Source organism: Oncorhynchus tshawytscha, linkage group LG26 (genome assembly GCF_018296145.1).
Source record: "Oncorhynchus tshawytscha isolate Ot180627B linkage group LG26, Otsh_v2.0, whole genome shotgun sequence".
NCBI classification, from domain to species: domain Eukaryota; kingdom Metazoa; phylum Chordata; class Actinopteri; order Salmoniformes; family Salmonidae; genus Oncorhynchus; species Oncorhynchus tshawytscha.
Window position 1 is genome coordinate 52,095,626 of NC_056454.1, and position 21,578 is coordinate 52,117,203.

The 21,578-nt window shown below is 48.9% G+C and overlaps 1 protein-coding gene across 1 annotated transcript in view; it reads right to left on the bottom strand.

The window, feature by feature from the left end:
* The window catches only part of als2a (alsin Rho guanine nucleotide exchange factor ALS2 a), a 79,097-nt gene that overhangs the window by 49,051 nt on the left and 8,468 nt on the right, over nucleotides 1–21,578 (bottom strand). The window contains exons 7-13 of the mRNA XM_042306817.1: nucleotides 13,587–13,840; nucleotides 13,231–13,308; nucleotides 11,427–11,534; nucleotides 7,001–7,114; nucleotides 6,207–6,378; nucleotides 2,283–2,472; nucleotides 365–430 (exon numbers count right to left, since the gene is read on the bottom strand). Coding sequence (XP_042162751.1) covers nucleotides 365–430; nucleotides 2,283–2,472; nucleotides 6,207–6,378; nucleotides 7,001–7,114; nucleotides 11,427–11,534; nucleotides 13,231–13,308; nucleotides 13,587–13,840 — 982 coding nt within the window. The remainder of the gene's footprint in view (nucleotides 1–364; nucleotides 431–2,282; nucleotides 2,473–6,206; nucleotides 6,379–7,000; nucleotides 7,115–11,426; nucleotides 11,535–13,230; nucleotides 13,309–13,586; nucleotides 13,841–21,578) is intronic.

Below are 21,578 nucleotides of genomic sequence, written 5' to 3' on the forward strand. Positions count from 1 at the left end.
AATGTGGTTAGCGATGAGGAAGTCAATATGGTTAGCGATGAGGAAGTCAATATGGTTAGCGATGAGGAAGTCAATGTGGTTAGCGATGAGGAAGTCAATGTGGTTAGCGATGAGGAAGTCAATGTGATTAGCAATGAGGAAGTCAATGTGGTTAGCGATGAGGAAGTCAATGTGGTTAGCGATGAGGAAGTCAATATGGTTAGCGATGAGGAAGTCAATATGGTTAGCGATGAGGAAGTCAATATGGTTAGCGATGAGGAAGTCAATATGGTTAATGTAACTGGGGTGATGTACAGTACAATAGACAGTAAGAGTTTACACAAAAGATAGTGTAACTGGGATAAGGTAAAATAGAAGGACTTACACAGAGGGCTTCATGAGGGCTTGGAATCCCCCCATAACCAGGAAATTACCCACTGAGCAACAGTACCTGCAGAGAGAGAGAGAGAGAAAACAGATGGTGAGCAGACGCAGGAGGAGGAGAAGGGAACACTCAGGAGGAGGAGGAGGAGAAGGGAACACTCAGGAGGAGGAGAAGGGAACACTCAGGAGGAGGAGAAGGGAACACTCAGGAGGAGGAGAAGGGAACACTCAGGAGGAGGAGAAGGGAACACTCAGGAGGAGGAGAAGGGGAACACACTCAGGAGGAGGAGAAGGGAACACTCAGGAGGAGGAGAAGGGAACACTCAGGAGGAGGAGAAGGGAACACTCAGGAGGAGGAGAAGGGAACACTCAGGAGGAGGAGAAGGGAACACTCAGGAGGGAGGAGAAGGGAACACTCAGGAGGAGGAGGAAGGGAACACTCAGGAGGAGGAGAAGGGAACACTCAGGAGGAGGAGGAGGGGAACACTCAGGAGGAGGAGAAGGGAACACTCAGGAGGAGGAGAAGGGAACACTCAGGAGGAGGAGAGGGGAACACTCAGGAGGAGGAGAAGGGAACACTCAGGAGGAGGAGAAGGGAACACTCAGGAGGAGGAGAAGGGAACACTCAGGAGGAGGAGAAGGGAACACTCAGGAGGAGGAGGAGGAGAGGGGAACACTCAGGAGGAGGAGGAGGAGAAGGGAACACTCAGGAGGAGGAGGAGGAGAAGGGAACACTCAGGAGGAGGAGGAGAAGGGAACACTCAGGAGGAGGAGGAGGAGGAAGGGAACACTCAGGAGGAGGAGGAGGAGAAGGGAACACTCAGGAGGAGGAGGAGGAGGAACACTCAGGAGGAGGAGGAACACTCAGGAGGAGGAGGAGGAGGAGGAGGAGAACACTCAGGAGGAGGAGGAGGGAGGAGGAAGGGAACACTCAGGAGGAGGAGGAGGAGAAGGGAACACTCAGGAGGAGGAGGAGGAGAAGGGAACACTCAGGAGGAGGAGGAGGAGAAGGGAACACTCAGGAGGAGGAGGAGGAGAAGGGAACACTCAGGAGGAGGAGGAGGAGAGGAGGGAACACTCAGGAGGGAACACTCAGGAGGAGGAGGAGGAGGGGAACACTCAGGAGGAGGAGGAGGAGAAGGGAACACTCAGGAGGAGGAGGAGGAGAAGGGAACACTCAGGAGGAGGAGGAGGAGGAGAAGGGAACACTCAGGAGGAGGAGGAGAAGGGAACACTCAGGAGGAGGAGGAGGAGGAGGAGGAGGGAACACTCAGGAGGAGGAGGAGGAGGAGAAGGGAACACTCAGGAGGAGGAGGAGGAGAAGGGAACACTCAGGAGGAGGAGGAGGAGAAGGGAACACTCAGGAGGAGGAGGAGGAGAAGGGAACACTCAGGAGGAGGAGGAGGAGAAGGGAACACTCAGGAGGAGGAGGAAACACTCAGGGAACACTCAGGAGGAGGAGAAGGGAACACTCAGGAGGAGGAGGAGAGGGAACACTCAGGAGGAGGAGGAGGAGGGGGAACACTCAGGAGGAGGAGGAGAAGGGAACACTCAGGAGGAGGAGGAGAAGGGAACACTCAGGAGGAGGAGGAGAAGGGAACACTCAGGAGGAGGAGGAGAAGGGAACACTCAGGAGGAGGAGGAGAAGGGAACACTCAGGAGGAGGAGGAGAAGGGAACACTCAGGAGGAGGAGGAGAAGGGAACACTCAGGAGGAGGAAGAGAAGGGAACACTCAGGAGGAGGAGGAGAAGGGAACACTCAGGAGGAGGAGGAGAAGGGAACACTCAGGAGGAGGAGGAGAAGGGAACACTCAGGAGGAGGAGGAGAAGGGAACACTCAGGGGGAGGCCATTTGACAGTGTGACTACTACAAAAGAAACACTAAAACAGACATCTTAGCCTAGTAATTGTGTACTTGCTCTTTATACATGTCCAGGAAGGTGTTAGCGTGTTTCAGGATGACCAGTCCCTTGACGTCCCGGTCAGTATGGAGGAAGGCTGTAAGGGAGACGGAGTGTTGTCCTGTCAGGTGACAGAGCCTGCTGTAGCTACTAGCCAGGGACTGGAACAGCAGGCTGGACGTCTGGCCCAACACCGTGCACACAGACTCTAGAGGAGACACAGAGAGTACACAGATCAATCCACCACCCTCTCTACAACACATAGATCAGCCAGAAGAGGACTGGCCACCCCTCATAGCCTGGTTCCTCTCTAGGTTTCTAATCACCACCCAGCACAGCCAGAAGAGGACTGGCCACCCCTCATAGCCTGGTTTCTCTCTAGGTTTCTTTGTAGTTTCCTGCCTTATATGGAGTTTGTCCTAGCCACCGTGCTTCTACACCTGCATTGCTTGCTATTTGGAGTTTTAGGCTGGGTTTCTGTACAGCACTTTGTGATATTGGCTGATGTATAAAGGGCTTTATAAATACATTTGATTGATTGCGATCAGTCCACCACACTCTTTACCACTGTTGTGTCATCAGAAAACTTAATGATTGAGTTGGAGACGTGCGTGGCCACACAGTCATGGGTGAACAGGGAGTATAGGAGGGGGCTGGGCATGCACCCCTGTGGGGCCCCTGTGTTGAGGACAAGTGTGGCGGAGGTGTTGTTGCATACAACACAGGGAATGTCAGTGAAGACATTCACCACCTGGGGTAGACCCGTCAGGAAGCTTAGTGATGAGCATGGAGGGTGTTGAAGGCTGTGCTTTAGTCCATGAACAACATTCTTACAAAAGTATTCCTCTAGTCCAGCTGGGAAAGGGCAGTGTGCAGTCAAATCAAATCAAATGTTATTTGTCACATATGCCGAATAAAACAGGTGTAGACCGTGAAACTTACAAGCTCTTAACCAACAATGCAGTTAAGAAAATAGAGTTAAGAAAATATTTACTAAATAAAATAAAGTAAAAACGTTTAAATAACACAATAAAGAGGTGGTGACACCTGACACCGCCTGGTATAGAGGTCCTGGATGGCAGGAAACTTGGCCCCAGTGATGTACTGGGCCGTACGCACTACCCTCTGTAGTGCCCTGCGGTCGGATGCTGAGCAGTTGCCATACCAGGTGGTGATGCAACCAGTTCACTGGTGCAGCTGTAGAACCTTTTGAAGATCTGAGGACCAATGCCACATCTTTTCAATCTCCTGAGGGGGAATAGGTTTTGTCGTGCCCTCTTCACGACTGTCTTGGTGTGTTCGGACCATTCTAGTTTGTTGGTGATGTGGACACCCAGGAACTTGAAGCTCTCAACCTGCTCCACTGCAGCCCCGTTAATGAGAATGGAGGTGTGCTCGTCCTCTTCATCCTGTAGTCCACAATCATCTCCTTTGTCTTGATCACGTTGACGGAGATGTTGTTTTCCTGGTACCACACTGCCAGGTCTCATCATTGTTGGTGATCAGGTCTACCACCATTGTATCGTCAGCAGGCTTAATGATGGTGTTGGAGTCATGCTTGGCCATGCAGTCGTGGGTGAACAGGGAGTACAGGAGGGGCCTAAGCACGCACCCCTGAGGGGCCCCCATGTTGAGTATCAATGTGGCAGATGTTTTTGCTATTTAGGCAGGTTACCTTCTCTTTCAGGGATTATGGTTGTCTGCTTGAAACATGTAAGTATTAAAGACTCGGTCAGGGAGAGGTTGAAAATGTCAGTGAAGATACTTGCCAGTTGGTCCGAGCATGCTCTGAGTACACGTCCTGGTAGTCCGTCTGGCCCTACGGCCTTGTGAATGTTGACCTGTTTAAAGATCTTGCTCACATCGGCTACAGAGAGCGTGATCACACAGTTGTTCAGAACAGCTGGTGCTCTCATGCATGCTTCAGTGTTGCTTGCCTTGAAGCAAACATAAAAAGGCATTTAGCCCGTCTGGTAGGCTCGCATCACTGGGCAGCTCACGGCTGAGTTTCCCTTTGTAGTAATTAACCGTTTGCAAGCTCTGCCACATCCGACGACTGTCAGAGCCGGTGTAGTAGGATTCAAACTTAGTCCTGTATTGTAGTTTTTCCTGTTTGATAGTTCGTCTGAGGGCATAGCGAGATTTCTTATAAGCGTCCATATTAGTGTCCCGCTCCTTGAAAGAGGCAGCTCTAGCCTTTAGCTCAGTGCGGATGTTTCTCTAACTCAGGCGAGCAAGACCTTGAGATGACCTTAATATTAGACATTGCGCATCAGCTGTTATTGACAAATTGAAACACACCTCCACCTCTCCTCTTGCCGGACATAGCTGTTCTGTCCTGCCGATGCACGGAAAACCCAGCCAACTGTATGGGTTAGGGTTAGGGAAAACCAACTGTATATTATCCATGTCGTTGTTCAGCCACGACTCGGTGAAACATAAGATATCACAGGTTTTGATGTCAAGTTGGTAGGATAGTCTCAAACGGAGACCATCCAGTTTATTCAAAATCAAATCAATTTTTATTGGTCACATACACATGGTTAGCAGATGTTAATGTGAGTGTAGCGAAATGCTTGTGCTTCTAGTTCTGACAGTGCAGTAATATCTAACAAGTACTTTAACAATTCCACAACAACTACCTAATACACACACATCTAAAGGGGTGAATGAGAATATGTACATATAAATATATGGATGAGCGATGGACCGAGAGGCATAGGCAAGGTGCAGTAGATGGTAAAAAATACAGTATATACATGTGATATGTGTAAACTAGAGGTTGACCGATTAATCGGAATAGCCGATTAATTAGGGCCGATTTCAAATTTTCATAACAATCGGAAATCGGTATTTTTGGGCGCCGATTTTCCATTTTTTTTTAATATATTTTTTTACACCTTTATTTAATCTTTATTTAACTAGACAAGTCAGTTAAGAACACATTCTTATTTTCAATGACGGCCTAGGAACGGTGGGTTAACTGCCTGTTCAGGGGCAGAAAGACAGATTTTCACCTTGTCAGCTCGGGGGATCCAATCTTGCAACCTTACAGTTAACTAGTCCACCGCAATAACGACCTGCCTCTCTCTCGTTGCACTCCACAAGGAGACTGCCTGTTACGCGAATGCAGTAAGCCAAGGTAAGTTCCTAGCTAGCATTAAACTTATCTTATAAAAAACAATCAATCATAATCACTAGTTAACTACACATGGTTGATATTATCTAGCGTGTCCTGTGTTGCATATAATCTGACTGAGCATACAAGCATACAAGTATCTGACTGAGCGGTGGTAGGCAGAAGCAGGCGCGTAAACATTCATTCAAACAGCACCTTCGTGTGTTTTGCCAGCAGCTCTTCGTTGTGTGTCAAGCATTGCGCTGTTTATGACTTCAAACCTATCAACTCCCGAGATGAGGCTGGTGTGACCGCAGTGAAATGTCTAGTAGCGCGCGCTAATAGCATTTCAAACGTCACTCGCACTGAGCCTTTGGGTGGTTGTTTCCCTAGCTCTGCATGGGTAACGCTGCTTACGGAGGCTATACTGTTACACTGGCAATACTAAAGTTCCTATAAGTACATCCAATAGTCAAAGGTTAATGAAATACAAATTGTATAGAGGGAAATAGTCCTATAATAACTGAATTGTTGAAGTGTACCTATGAAAAAAATTACAGGCCTCTCTCATCTTTTTAAGTGGGAGAACTTGCACAAATGGTGGCTGACTAAATACGTTTTTTGCCCCACTGTATGTTGAACACACATCCTCAGCCTTTGCCACCTTCTATAGGAATTAAACGACTGCATAGGGCTGTGTTTTGGATGACTGGCTGCAAATGTTTATTGAATTGTGTTATTTCTGCCTTTTCTATTCCAGACATTCTGAAGCATCCCATGTATGTAACTTTAGTCTTTCACTTTTCGTTTGTCTTTTGCCTCACCTTTCCTCAGTAGAGGGCTGACCACCCGCTTGTTGACGTCTCTGAGCCTGCAGTAATACTTCCTGTCTGCTGCAGCCAGCTCGTGAAGAGCAGAGATGAACCCCATCACGTTGAGGTCAGCCTGGGCTAGACAGGACTGTCCTCCGCCATACACACTGCTGATGTAGCCCATCTAGACGGGAAGACACCAACACATTAAAGAGCAATATTTTATGTGGCTTGTTATGATATTGCCCAGATACATGACTGTAGGCTCTTACGGAGTTAGCCTACGAGTCTACAGCCAAGTCTCAGGGGACAAGTTACTGGTAGGAGTCTACAGCCAAGTCTCAGGGGACAAGTTACTGGTAGGAGTCTACAGCCAAGTCTCAGGGGACAAGTTACTGGTAGGAGTCTACAGCCAAGTCTCAGGGGACAAGTTACTGGTAGGAGTCTACAGCCAAGTCTCAGGGGACAAGTTACTGGTAGGAGTCTACAGCCAAGTCTCAGGGGACAAGTTACTGGTATGTTTAATAAGTTATAATAAATTATAAAATCAAGAAAAAGTAGCACTCTGTTTCCGAACAGATGTGATTAATTTATTAACAGGGGAAATTAACAGACAGTATCTAAACAGAGTGCTCTTTTTCCATTCTCCTGGATAGTCACCTGTCGAAGTGTTCTGGGGTAAAGGAATGTTGTGGGATTTTACTCAGTTCCTCAGTCGAGCACCCTTTCGTTCAAGCTGGGCCGAAGTGCGTTTGGGTTAAAACGTTCTTTCTACATATTATAGAGAGGTATTAAGTTCGACTCACATTCACACAGAAGGGCAGTAGGACAGGTCTGAGGGTGTACGTGTCAGTTCTAGACGGAGAGCTCTCAGTTGACCCTGTCCCAGGTATGTGGTTCTCAGGTGTGGTCTCCATCACCTGAATTAATTCATTAATACTTTATTGTTCCATAGGGAAATTTGTTCAACTATAAAGGCATTCCTGTCATACATTCACTGACTATACAAAAACACACACACACACACACACACACACACACACACACACACACACACACACACAGCAGAAGGGGAAGAGACTTGTCCAGAAACCTATTGAATCAGCAGATACTGAAAAATGACTCTACATGTACAGTAACATAAACCGAAGAAATACAGAAATGAAACAATCTATAAGTTCTCACAATATAAACAGTGACAAGTTGGGTAACATGTTTAAAAAATATATCTTTACGCTCGACAGTTTCCCGTGTGTATCAAGAATGATCCACCATTCAAAGGACATCCAGCCAACTTGACACAACTGTGGGAAGCGTTGGAGTCAGTATGGACCAGCATCCCTGTGGAACGCTTTCAACACCTTGTAGAGTCAACATGGGCCAGCATCCCTGCTTTCAACACCTTGTAGAGTCCACATGGACCAGCATCCCTGTGGAACGCTTTGGACACCTTGTAGAGTCAACATGGGCCAGCATCCCTGCTTTCAACACCTTGTAGAGTCAACATGGGCCAGCATCCCTGTGGAACGCTTTCACCACCTTGTAGAGTCAACATGGACCAGCATCCCTGTGGAACGCTTTCACCACCTTGTAGAGTCAACATGGACCAGCATCCCTGTGGAACGCTTTCACCACCTTGTAGAGTCAACATGGGCCAGCATCCCTGCTTTCAACACCTTGTAGAGTCCATGACCCCGACGAATTGAGGCTGTTCTGAACACCTTCCTAACTCAATATTAGGAAGATGCTCCTAATGTTTTGTACACTCAGTGTATTTAGCATCACAAGACACAACACATAACTTATACAGTATACAACACATGTAAAGTCCGGTTCAGATACATTAGCCAACATAAGACGAGACAAAACTATCCCGTTTTAGAATTTGGGATTGTAGAACAGCTGACTAAAGACCAGGCATTCACATTAACTTAGTTTTATTTTATTTATTTAACCTTTATTTCACTAGGTAAGTCAGTTAAGAACAAATTATTTTTTACAATGACGGCCTACCACGGCCAAACCTGGACGACGCTCGGCCAATTGTGCACCACCCTATGGGACTCCCAATTATGGCCCGGTTGTGATACAGCCTGGAATCGAACCAGGGTGTCTGTAGTGACGCCTCTATCACTGAGATGCAGTGTCTTAGACCGCTGCGCCACTCAGGAGCCCAGAGTAAGAAGACCAGCTGTGCAGTTGAGACCGTTTCCAGTTTAGAATGACGTGACGACAGTTTGAAACAAAGCTATCTATGTTGTAGCAAACTGGATACATGCACTTTGTAGTGAAATATCAGCAAGCTAGGCTAGCTACTACTGCAGCTATACAGCTAGCTAGGTGTCCGCTTGGCTAGCTACTACTGCAGCTATACAGCTAGCTAGGTGTCCGCTTGGCTAGCTACTACTGCAGCTATACAGCTGCTAGGTGTCCGCTTGGCTAGCTACTACTGCAGCAATACAGCTAGCTAGGTGTCCGCTTGGCTAGCTACTACAGCTATACAGCTAGCTAGGTGTCCGCTTGGCTAGCTACTACTGCAGCTATACAGCAGCTAGGTGTCCGTGGCTAGCTACTACTGCAGCTATACAGCTAGCTAGGTGTCCGCTAAGAAGAGCTACTACTGCAGCTATACAGCTAGCTAGGTGTCCGCCAGGCTAGCTACTACTGCAGCTATACAGCTAGCTAGGTGTCCGCTAGGCTAGCTACTACTGCAGCAATACAGCTAGCTAGGTGTCCGCTAGGCTAGCTACTACTGCAGCTATACAGCTAGCTAGGTGTCCGCTTGGCTAGCTACTACTGCAGCAATACAGCTAGCTAGGTGTCCGCTAGGCTAGCTACTACTGCAGCTATACAGCTAGCTAGGTGTCCGCTTGGCTAGCTACTACTGCAGCTATACAGCTAGCTAGGTGTCCGCTTGGCTAGCTACTACTGCAGCTATACAGCTAGCTAGGTGTCCGCTTGGCTAGCTACTACTGCAGCTATACAGCTAGCTAGGTGTCCGCTTGGCTAGCTACTACTGCAGCTATACAGCTAGCTAGGTGTCCGCTAGGCTAGCTACTACTGCAGCAATACAGCTAGCTAGGTGTCCGCTAGGCTAGCTACTACTGCAGCAATACAGCTAGCTAGGTGTCCGCTTGGCTAGCTACTACTGCAGCTATACAGCTAGCTAGGTGTCCGCTAGGCTAGCTACTACTGCAGCTATACAGCTAGCTAGGTGTCCGCTTGGCTAGCTACTACTGCAGCTATACAGCTAGCTAGGTGTCCGCTAGGCTAGCTACTACTGCAGCAATACAGCTAGCTAGGTGTCCGCTTGGCTAGCTACTACTGCAGCTATACAGCTAGCTAGGTGTCCGCTTGGCTAGCTACTACTGCAGCTATACAGCTAGCTAGGTGTCCGCTTGGCTAGCTACTACTGCAGCTATACAGCTAGCTAGGTGTCCGCTTGGCTAGCTACTACTGCAGCTATACAGCTAGCTAGGTGTCCGCTTGGCTAGCTACTACTGCAGCTATACAGCTAGCTAGGTGTCCGCTTGGCTAGCTACTACTGCAGCTATACAGCTAGCTAGGTGTCCGCTTGGCTAGCTACTACTGCAGCTATACAGCTAGCTAGGTGTCCGCTTGGCTAGCTACTACTGCAGCTATACAGCTAGCTAGGTGTCCGCTTGGCTAGCTACTACTGCAGCTATACAGCTAGCTAGGTGTCCGCTTGGCTAGCTACTACTGCAGCAATACAGCTAGCTAGGTGTCCGCTTGGCTAGCTACTACTGCAGCTATACAGCTAGCTAGGTGTCCGCTTTGATAAACTACTGCAGCTATACAGCTAGCTTTAAGTGTCCGCTTGGCTAGCTACTACTGCAGCAATACAGCTAGCTAGGTGTCCGCCTAGGCTGAAAAACTACTGCAGCTATACAGCTAGCTAGGTGTCAGCTTGGCTAGCTACTACTGCAGCTATACAGCTAGCTAGGTGTCCGCTTGGCTAGCTACTACTGCAGCTATACAGCTAGCTAGGTGTCCGCTAGGCAAGCTAGCAAGCTAGCTGCTTGGCTGAACACAGAACGTCAGCGCGCTGTTCTCTGATTGGCCAAAGGGACCCGTCTCGCCGTAAGTCTTCGGTCAAGATTTGATAAAGGGCGGCAGATAGCATAGTGTTTAAGAGTGTTGGGCCAAAAACCGAATGATCGCTGGTTCAAAACCCCGGACCGCCTAGGTGAAAAAAATGTCGATGTACTGAGCAGGGCACTTATTTCTAATTGCTCCTGTAAGTCTGCAAAATTACTCAAATGTAATACTGTATTTTGGAAACTTCAACAGCCGACGTGAGACATTGTAAAACTACATCGTTCAGACGAAGCAAACTGTTGTAGAACGAACTCATTACGAACATTGTGTCACGTCTACTGTATCTGAACTGGGCTTTACAGGACATACTGACCTGTTGACCTCTGTAGCAGGGGACATACTGACCTGTTGACCTCTGTAGCAGGGGACATACTGACCTGTTGACCTCTGTAGCAGGGGACATACTGACCTGTTGACCTCTGTAGCAGGGGACATACTGACCTGTTGACCTCTGTAGCAGGGGACATACTGACCTGTTGACCTCTGTAGCAGGGGACATACTGACCTGTTGACCTCTGTAGCAGGGGACATACTGACCTGTTGACCTCTGTAGCAGGGGACATACTGACCTGTTGACCTCTGTAGCAGGGGACATACTGACCTGTTGACCTCTGTAGCAGGGGACATACTGACCTGTTGACCTCTGTAGCAGGGGACATACTGACCTGTTGACCTCTGTAGCAGGGGACATACTGACCTGTTGACCTCTGTAGCAGGGGACATACTGACCTGTTGACCTCTGTAGCAGGGGACATACTGACCTGTTGACCTCTGTAGCAGGGGACATACTGACCTGTTGACCTCTGTAGCAGGGGACATACTGACCTGTTGACCTCTGTAGCAGGGGACATACTGACCTGTTGACCTCTGTAGCAGGGGACATACTGACCTGTTGACCTCTGTAGCAGGGGACATACTGACCTGTTGACCTCTGTAGCAGGGGACATACTGACCTGTTGACCTCTGTAGCAGGGGACATACTGACCTGTTGACCTCTGTAGCAGGGGACATACTGACCTGTTGACCTCTGTAGCAGGGGACATACTGACCTGTTGACCTCTGTAGCAGGGGACATACTGACCTGTTGACCTCTGTAGCAGGGGACATACTGACCTGTTGACCGCTGTAACAGAGGATGGGCTGGCAGCAGTCACCATCAGCCAGGAAAACACTGTGGCTCTGCCCAGCTGCCAGGTCCCACACACGCAGACCCTTTGACATCTGAGAGGAGGTCAAAACACACACACACAAAGATCAGCAAGGAACACACTGTGGCTCTGCCCTGCCACCAGGTCCCACACAAACAGACCCTCTGACATCTGAGTGTGATTTGCCCCCCCCCTGTGAGATGTCAGAGTGTGAGGGACCTGCTGGCAACAGTATCAGTAGTGGGCCCAGATCTGTTTCTGCTGTGAAGCCAACTCCTATGGTTGTTGACAGGCCAAATATAATGATGACAACAACCGTAGGAATTGGCTTTGCAGCAGATAACAGATCTGGGACCACTAAGCTAGAACTGCAGGCTAGACCACCAGACCAGCAGGCTAGACCACCAGACCAGCAGGCTAGACCAACAGGCTAGACCACCAGACCTGCAGGCTAGACCACCAGACCAGCAGGCTAGACCACCAGACCAGCAGGCTAGACCAACAGGCTAGACCACCAGACCTGCAGGCTAGACCACCAGACCAGCAGGCTAGACCAACAGGCTAGACCACCAGACCAGCAGGCTAGACCAACAGGCTAGACCACCAGACCTGCAGGCTAGACCACCAGACCAGCAGGCTAGACCAACAGGCTAGACCACCAGACCTGCAGGCTAAACCACCAGACCAGCAGGCTAGACCAACAGGCTAGACCACCAGACCTGCAGGCTAGACCAACAGGCTAGACCACCAGACCAGCAGGCTAGACCAGCAGCCTAGACCAGACCAGGCTAGACCACCAGACCAGGCTACCAGAGGCCACCAGACCAGCAGGCTAGACCACCAGACCAGCAGCCTAGACCACCAGACCAGCAGGCTAGACCACCAGACCAGCAGGCTAGACCAACAGGCTAGGCTAGACCACCAGACCAGCAGGCTAGACCACCAGACCAGCAGGCTAGACCAACAGGCTAGACCACCAGACCAGCAGGCTAGACCACCCAGCAGCCAGACCAGCAGGCTAGACCACCAGACCAGCAGGCTAGACCAACAGGCTAGACCACCAGACCAGCAGGCTAGACCACCAGACCAGCAGGCTAGACCACCAGACCAGCAGGCTAGACCAACAGGCTAGACCACCAGACCAGCAGGCTACCAACAGGCTACCACCAGACCAGCAGCCTAGACCACCAGACCAGCAGGCTAGACCACCAGACCAGCAGGCTAGACCAACAGGCTAGACCACCCAGACCTGACCAGGCCTAGACCACCAGACCAGCAGGCTAGACCACCAGACCAGCAGGCTAGACCACCAGGCTAGACCACCAGACCTGCAGGCTAGACCACCAGACCAGCAGGCTAGACCACCAGACCAGCAGGCTAGCCACCAGACCAGCAGGCTAGACCACCAGACCAGCAGGCTAGACCAACAGGCTAGACCACCAGACCTGCAGGCTAGACCACCAGACCAGCAGGCTAGACCACCAGACCAGCAGGCCTAGACCACCAGACCAGCAGGCTAGACCAGACCACCAGACCTGCAGGCTAGACCACCAGACCAGCAGGCTAGACCACCAGACCAGCAGGCTAGACCACCAGACCAGCAGCCTAGACCACCAGCCTAGACCACCAGACCAGCAGGCTAGACCACCAGACCAGACCACCAGACCAGCAGGCTAGACCAGCAGGCTAGACCAGCAGCGCAGCATAACCAGGAAGAACTAAAGACAAGAACATATGCCCTCCAAAGTAGGTAAATGTAGGTAGAGTACCTTGGCCTGTTGAGGCATGGTAGTGGGGCTGTTCATGTGTCCCAACTGGCCGGATCTGTTGCTGCCCCACGAAAACACCTGGGGTGATAGAGCCTGGTTATATTACACACCAGTCTCTCCATTTATAGGACGCTACAATATTAGCTACGTTGCGCTACATTTGCTCACACCATAACAACTTCTTAACAGTCTCTCCTCTAAATTCAAAAGAAGAGAGGCAATCAAATAAATACAATGCTAAAATGGCTAATGACTTGGCAATAGGATAAAGCGATAGGATAAGGCGATGGGATTAGGCGATGGGATGAGGCGATAGGATAAGGGAACTGTGAGTGTGATGGGGACTGTGTTTTTACCTGACACTGTGCAGAAAGGGCCAGAGAGTGGTGTGTTCCTGCCACTACCTTCACTACCTCCTCTCCATTCAGGCTCTTGATACACAGCGGCTGGAGCCTGGGTAGCTGGTCTCCGTGGCCCAGCTGTCCCTCCTGCCCCCGGCCCCAGCTCCACACCTCTGTGTTCAGGGAGGGCAGAGACTCCACTACCTCCTCCTTCCTGGGCACATTGGGCCTGGAGCGGGCGCTCCTCCTGCCGGGGAGCTCAGGGGATGCTGGAAGGAAAAACAAAAGGCTTCAAAACGCTATTTGACATACGAGTGGCGTAGAATGAGTAATATAAATGAGTTAGAATTGAGTTATAGAGAGAGGGGATGCTGGAAAACCCAGCATCGGACATACAACATAGTTGATACAGCTATTTCAACACGTTTCTCATCTCAAGAGTCTTTCTGGGTTAAATAAAGGATGAATCACACAATATAATATGAAAGTGCTGTAAACCAGCGCTTAGCAGACAATATGACAGAAATAGAAACTTCTGGAATGCAATTTTAAACATCTAAAAACCAGAAGTCTATCAGGGTTGACCATGGGACTGAACACATTCCTCTACAACTGGATCCTGGACTTCCTGACGGGCCGCACCCAGGCGGTGAGAGTAGGTAACAACACATCCGCTACGTTGACCCTGAACACTGGGGTCAATAGTTGCCAGCAGTTGTGAAAAACTGAAATCACGAACCACCGCGTTTAACCAAGGCAAGGGGGCTGGGAATATGGTTGAACACAGACAGTCCAGTTATGTCCTCCGTAAGGCAATCCAACACGCTGTCAGTACAGAGACAAAGTGGAGATGAAATTCAACGACTCAGACACAAGACGTATGTGGCAGGGTCTACAGACAATCACGGATTACAGTGGCAAAACTGGCCACGTCGCTGACACCGATGTCTTGCTCCCGGACAAGATAAACACCTTCTTCACCTGCTTTGACAATAACACAGTGCCACGGAAGCAGGCTGAACCCGAGTACCGTGGGCTCTCGTTCACCGTGACCGATGTAAGACATTTAAGCATGTTAACCCTTGCAAGGCTGTTGGCCCAGACGTCAACCCAACATCCAGCTGGGTGAAGTGTTTACGGACGTATTCAATCTCTCCCTATCCCAGTCTGCTGTCCCCACTTGCTTCAAGATGGCCACCATTGTTCATGTACCCAAGAAAGCGAAGGTAACTTAACTAAATGACTATCACCCAGAAGCACTCACTTCTGTCATCATGAAGTGCTTTGAGAGACTAGTCAAGGATCATATCACCTCTACCTTACCTGACACCCTAGACCAAAGGGGGGCAAAGCACGGCCTGTGGGCCATAACTGGCCCGTCGGGCACTTCAACGAGACATTTTACCCATTTTTATCTCCCCAATTTCATGGTATCCAATTGGTAGTTACAGTCTTGTTCCCTCAACTGCAACTCCCGTACGGACTCAGGAGAGGCAAAGGTCGAGAGCCGTGCGTCCCCCGAAACACGACCCAACCAGGCCGCACTGCTTCTTGACACAATGCCCGCTTAACCCAGAAGCCAGTCGCGCCAATGTGTCAGAGGAAACACCGTACGCCTGGCGACCGTGTCAGCGTACATGCACCTGGCCTGCCACAGGAGTCGCTAGAGCGCGACGGGACAAGGAAATTTCGGCCCGCCAAACCCTCTCCTAACCCAGACGACGCTGGGCCCATTGTGTGCAGTCTCGGGGGTCTCCCAGTCACGGCCAGCTGTGACACAGCCACAGGTCTGTAGTGACGCCTCAAGCACTGCGATGCAGTGCCTTAGACCGCTGCGCCACTCGGGAAGCCCCCGCAAATTGATTTGAACAAACAATTGGTTGCCCAAAAAATGCATCCCTCAGTTGAATTACAAAATCCCGATGTGGCCCTCGAGCCAAAAGGTATGCCCACACCTGCCCTACACCCACTTCAGTTTGCAAACCGCCACAATAGTTCCACAGACGATACAATCGCCATCTCACCTGGACAAGAGGAAGAATGCTGTTCATTGACTACAGAACAGCCTTCAACACCATAACCCTCCAAGCTCATCATTAAGCTCGGGAACCTGGGTCTGTACCCCGCCCAGTCCAACTATGTCTTGGACCCCAGGTGGTGAAGGTAGGAAACAACACCTCCACTATGCTGATCCTCAACACATGGGCACCACAAGGGTGCGTGCTCAGCCCCCTACTGTACTCCCTGTTCACCCATGACTGGGTGGCCACGCAAGCCTCCAACTCAATCATGAAGTTTGTAGACGACCCAACAGTTGTAGGCCTGATTACCAACAATGACAAGACAACCTGCAGGGAAGAGGTGAGGGCACTCGGAGTGTGGTGTCAGGAAAACAACCTCTCACTCAACGTCAACACAACAAAGGAGATGATCGTGGACTACAGGAGACAGCAGACGCCCCCTACCCTACAGGAGACGCCCCCTACCCACATTGACGGGACCGCAATGGAGAAAGTGAAAAGCTTCAAGTTCCTCGGCGTACACATCACTGACAATCTGAAATGGTCCACCCACACAGAGATGCCTCTTCAACCTCAGGAGGCTGAAGAAATGTGTATTGGCCCCTAAGACCCTCACAAACTTTTACAGATGCACAATTGAGAGCATCCTGTCAGGCTGTATCACCGCCTGGTATGACAACTGCACCGGCAGCAACCACAGGGCTCTCTAGACGGTGGTGCGTTCTGCCCAACGAATCACCAGCGGGCACACTGCCCTCCAGGACACCTACAGCACCTAATGTCACAGGAAGGCCAAAAAAGGTAATCATGGACATCAACAACCTGAGCCAATGCCTGTTCACCCCGCGACCATCCAGAAGGCGAGGTCAGTACAAGTGCATCAAAGCTGGGACCGAGAGACGAAAAAACAGCTTCTATCTCAAGGCCATCAGACTGTTAAATAGACATCACTAGCCGGCCTCCACCCAGTACCCTGCCCTGAACTTAGTCACTGTCACTAGCCAGCCTCCACCCGGTACCCTACCCTGAACTTAGTCACTGTCCCTAGCCGGCCACCACCTGGTGCTCTACCCTGAACGTAGTCACTGTCACTAGCCGGCCACCACCTGGTGCTCTACCCTGAACGTAGTCACTGTCACTAGCCGGCCACCACCTGGTGAACTTAGTCACTGTCCCTACCGGCCACCACCTGGTGGTCTACCCTGAACGTAGTCACTGTCACTAGCCGGCCACCACCTGGTGCTCTACCCTGAACGTAGTCACTGTCACTAGCCGGCTACCACCTGGTGCTCTACCCTGAACGTAGTCACTGTCACTAGCCGGCTACCACCTGGTGCTCTACCCTGAACTTAGTCACTGTCACTAGCCAGCTACCACCTGGTGCTCTACCCTGAACTTAGTCACTGTCACTAGCCGGCTACCACCTGGTGCTCTACCCTGAACGTAGTCACTGTCACTAGCCGGCTACCACCTGGTGCTCTACCCTGAACGTAGTCACTGTCACTAGCCGGCTACCACCTGGTGCTCTACCCTGAACGTAGTCACTGTCACTAGCCGGCTACCACCTGGTGCTCTACCCTGAACGTAGTCACTGTCACTAGCCGGCTACCACCTGGTGCTCTACCCTGAACGTAGTCACTGTCACTAGCCGGCTACCACCTGGTGCTCTACCCTGAACTTAGTCACTGTCACTAGCCGGCTACCACCTGGTGCTCTACCCTGAACGTAGTCACTGTCACTAGCCGGCTACCACCTGGTGCTCTACCCTGAACTTAGTCACTGTCACTAGCCGGCTACCACCTGGTGCTCTACCCTGAACTTAGTCACTGTCACTAGCCGGCTACCACCTGGTGCTCTACCCTGAACTTAGTCACTGTCACTAGCCGGCTACCACCTGGTGCTCTACCCTGAACTTAGTCACTGTCACTAGCCGGCTACCACCTGGTGCTCTACCCTGAACTTAGTCACTGTCACTAGCCGGCTACCACCTGGTGCTCTACCCTGAACGTAGTCACTGTCACTAGCCGGCTACCACCTGGTGCTCTACCCTGAACTTAGTCACTGTCACTAGCCGGCTACCACCTGGTGCTCTACCCTGCACCTTAGAGGCTGCTGCCCTATATACATCACTGGTTACTTTAATAATGGAACACCAGTCACTTTAATAACGTTTACATACTGTTTTACTCATGTTATATGCATTTGCCCTATTCTAGTCAATACCATCCTATTCAACTATAGCTCTATATACTATTCTACCCTACGTATTCTACAGTTATACCGTGTCATTCAAGTTTTTTATCTTTATTATTTGTACTGTTTTCTACATTGTAGAATAATAGTGAAGACATCAAAACTATGAAATAACACAGATGGAATAATGTAGTGTCCAAACATTGGACTGGGACTGTACATGTACATACAGTGGGCTCCAAAATTACTGGTACCCCTGACTGGCAATGCACAAACAATAAAATATAAACAATATAATTATAGAGAAAATCAAAATACCAACATGTGAGAAATGCTGTGTTTTATTAATGTTTCAATGGAACCCACCAAAATCACTTATTGATTTAATTTTAAAAATCTATCTCCCCCAAATCAAGGTTTCCCAATTAAATTGTAAATAACTAAATTAAAGATGATTGTAAATAACATCTACCAAAATTAAAACAGGAATTACATACCACTTATTTAAGTGTATCTAAGTCTTAGGGAACTATGTTGAGCCATTACATCACTTCCTGTTTCACTAGATTATAAAAATGAGGTCACACCAATGCAATATCCCTTTGTAGTCCAACACCATGAAGAAAACAAAAGAACTGGTTCTCTCCAGACCTGACTGCCCTTGACCAGCACAAAGACATTCTGTGGTGTACTGCATTAGCATCGAATAGCCCCCGTGATATGCAACTTCTCAGGGAAGTTAGGAACCAATATACACAGGCAGTTAGGAAAGCAAAGGCTAGCTTTTTCAAACAGAAATTTGCGTCGTGTTGCACAAACTCCAAAAAGTTCTGGGACACTGTAAAGTCCATGGAGAACAAGAGCACCTCCTCCCAGCTGCCCACTGCACTGAAGCTAGGAAACATTGTCACCACCGATAAATCTGCGATAATTGAGAATTTCAATAAGCATTTTTCTACGGCTGGCCATGCTTTCCACGTGGTTACCCCTACCACGGTCAAAAGCCCTGCGCCCCCCACAGCAACTTGCCCAAGCCACCCCCATTTCTCTTTCATCCAAATCCAGAAACAATACTGTGCAGCTGTATTCATTGACCTGGCCAAGGCTTTCGACTCTGTCAATCACCACATCCTCATCGGCAGGCTCGACAGCCTAGGTTTCTCAAATGACTGCTTCGTCTGGTTCACCAACTACTCAGACAGAGTTCAGTGTGTCAAATAGGAGGGCCTGCTGGTCAGACCTCTGGTAGTCTCTATGGGGGTGCCACAGGGTTCAATCCTCGGGCCGACTCTCTTCTCTGTATACATCAATGATGTCGCTCTTGCTGCTGGTGATTCTCTGATACACCTCTACGCAGACGACACCATTCTGTATACTTCTGGCCCTTCTTTGGACACTGTGTTAACTAAACTCCAGATGAGCTTCAATGCCATACAACTCTCCTTCCGTGGCCTCCAACTGCTCTTAAATGCAAGTAAAACTAAATGCATGCTCTTCAACCGATCGCTGCCTGCACCTGCCCGCCTGTCCAGCATGACTACCCTGGACGGTTCTGACTTAGAATATGTGGACAACTACAAATAACTAGGTGTCTGGTTAGACTGTAAACTCTCTTTACAGACTCACATTAAGCATCTCCAATCCAAAATTAAATCTAGAATCGGCTTCCTATTTCGCAACAAAGCATCCTTCACTCATGCTGCCAAACATACCCTCGTAAAACTGACTATCCTACTGATCCTTGACTTCGGTGATGTCATTTACAAAATAGCCTCCAACACTCTACTCAGCAAATTGGATGCAGTCTATCACAGTGCCATCCGTTTTGTCACCAAAGCCCCATATACTACCCACCATTGCGACCTGTATGCTCTCGTTGGCTGGACCTCGCTTCATACTCGTCGCCAAACCCACTGGCTCCAGGTCATCTATAAGTCTTTGCTAGGTAAAGCCCCGCCTTATCTCAGTTCACTGGTCACCATAGCAGCACCCACTCGTAGCATGCGCTCCAGCAGGTATATCTCACTGGTCACCCCCAAAGCCAATTCCTCCTTCGGCCGCCTTTCCTTCCAGTTCTTTGCTGCCACTGACTGGAACGAACTGCAAAAATCTCTGAAGCTGGAGACTCATATCTCCCTCACTAACTTTAAGCATCAGCTGTCAGGGCAGTTCACAGATCACTGCACCTGTACATAGCTCATCTGTAGATAGCCCATCCAACTACCTCATCTGCATACTATTAATTATTTTGCTCCTTTGCACCCCAGTATCTCTACTGGCACATTCATCTTCTGCACATCTATCACCCCAGTGTTTAATTGCTATATTGTAATTACTTCACCACCATGGCCTATTTATTGCCTTACCTCCCTTATCGTACCTCATTTGCACACATTGTATACTTTTTCTATTGTATTATTGACTGTATGTTTGTTTATGTGTAACTCTGTGTTGTTGTATGTGTCTCACTGCTTTGCTTTATCTTGGCCAGGTCACAGTTGTAAATGAGAACTTCTCAACTGGCCTACCTGGTTAAATAAAGGTGAAATATTAAAAATTAAAACTGGCAGTTGAAAAGAGACAGATGGTCGTAGACCTTCATAAATCTGGTCATGGCTACAAGAAGATCCACAAACTATTGAATATACCACTGAGCACTGTCAGTTTTTTTTTAAATCAAAATATATGGAACGGTTGAAAACATCACGGGTAGAGGACGGATAGGGTTATATATAGGTAGGGGACGGATAGGGTTATATATAGGTAGGGGACGGATAGGGTTATATATAGGTAGGGGACGGATAGGGTTATATATAGGTAGGGGACGGATAGGGTTATATATAGGTAGGGGACGGATAGGGTTATATATAGGTAGGGGACGGATAGGGTTATATATAGGTAGGGGACGGATAGGGTTATATATAGGTAGGGGACGGATAGGGTTATATATAGGTAGAGGACGGATAGGGTTATATAGGTAGGGGACGGAGGGACGGATAGGGTTATATATATAGGTAGGGGACGGATAGGGTTATATATAGGTAGGGGACGGATAGGGTTATATATAGGTAGGGGACGGATAGGGATATATATAGGTAGAGGACGGATAGGGTTATATATAGGTAGAGGACGGATAGGGTTATATATAGAGGTAGAGGACGGATAGGGTTATATATAGAGGTAGAGGACTGATAGGGTTATATATAGGTAGGGGACGGATAGGGTTATATATAGGTAGAGGACTGATAGGGTTATATATAGGATAGGATGATAGGGTTATATATAGGATGGATAGGGTTATATATAGGTAGAGGACGGATAGGGTTATATATAGGTAGAGGACGGATAGGGTTATATATAGGATAGGATGGATAGGGTTATATATAGGTATAGGATGGATAGGGTTATATATATAGGTATAGGATGGATAGGGTTATATATATAGGTATAGGATGGATAGGGTTATATATAGGATAGGATGGATAGGGTTATATATAGGTAGAGGACTGATAGGGTTATATATAGGATAGGATTATATATAGGTAGGGGATGGATAGGGTTATATATAGGTAGGGGATGGATAGGGTTATATATAGGTAGAGGACTGATAGGGTTATATATATAGGTAGAGGACAGATAGGTTTATATATAGGTATAGGATGGATAGGGTTATATATAGGTAGGGGATGGATAGGGTTATATATATAGGATAGGATGGATAGGGTTATATATAGGTAGAGGATGGATAGGGTTATATATAGGATAGGGGACTGGATAGGGTTATATATAGGTA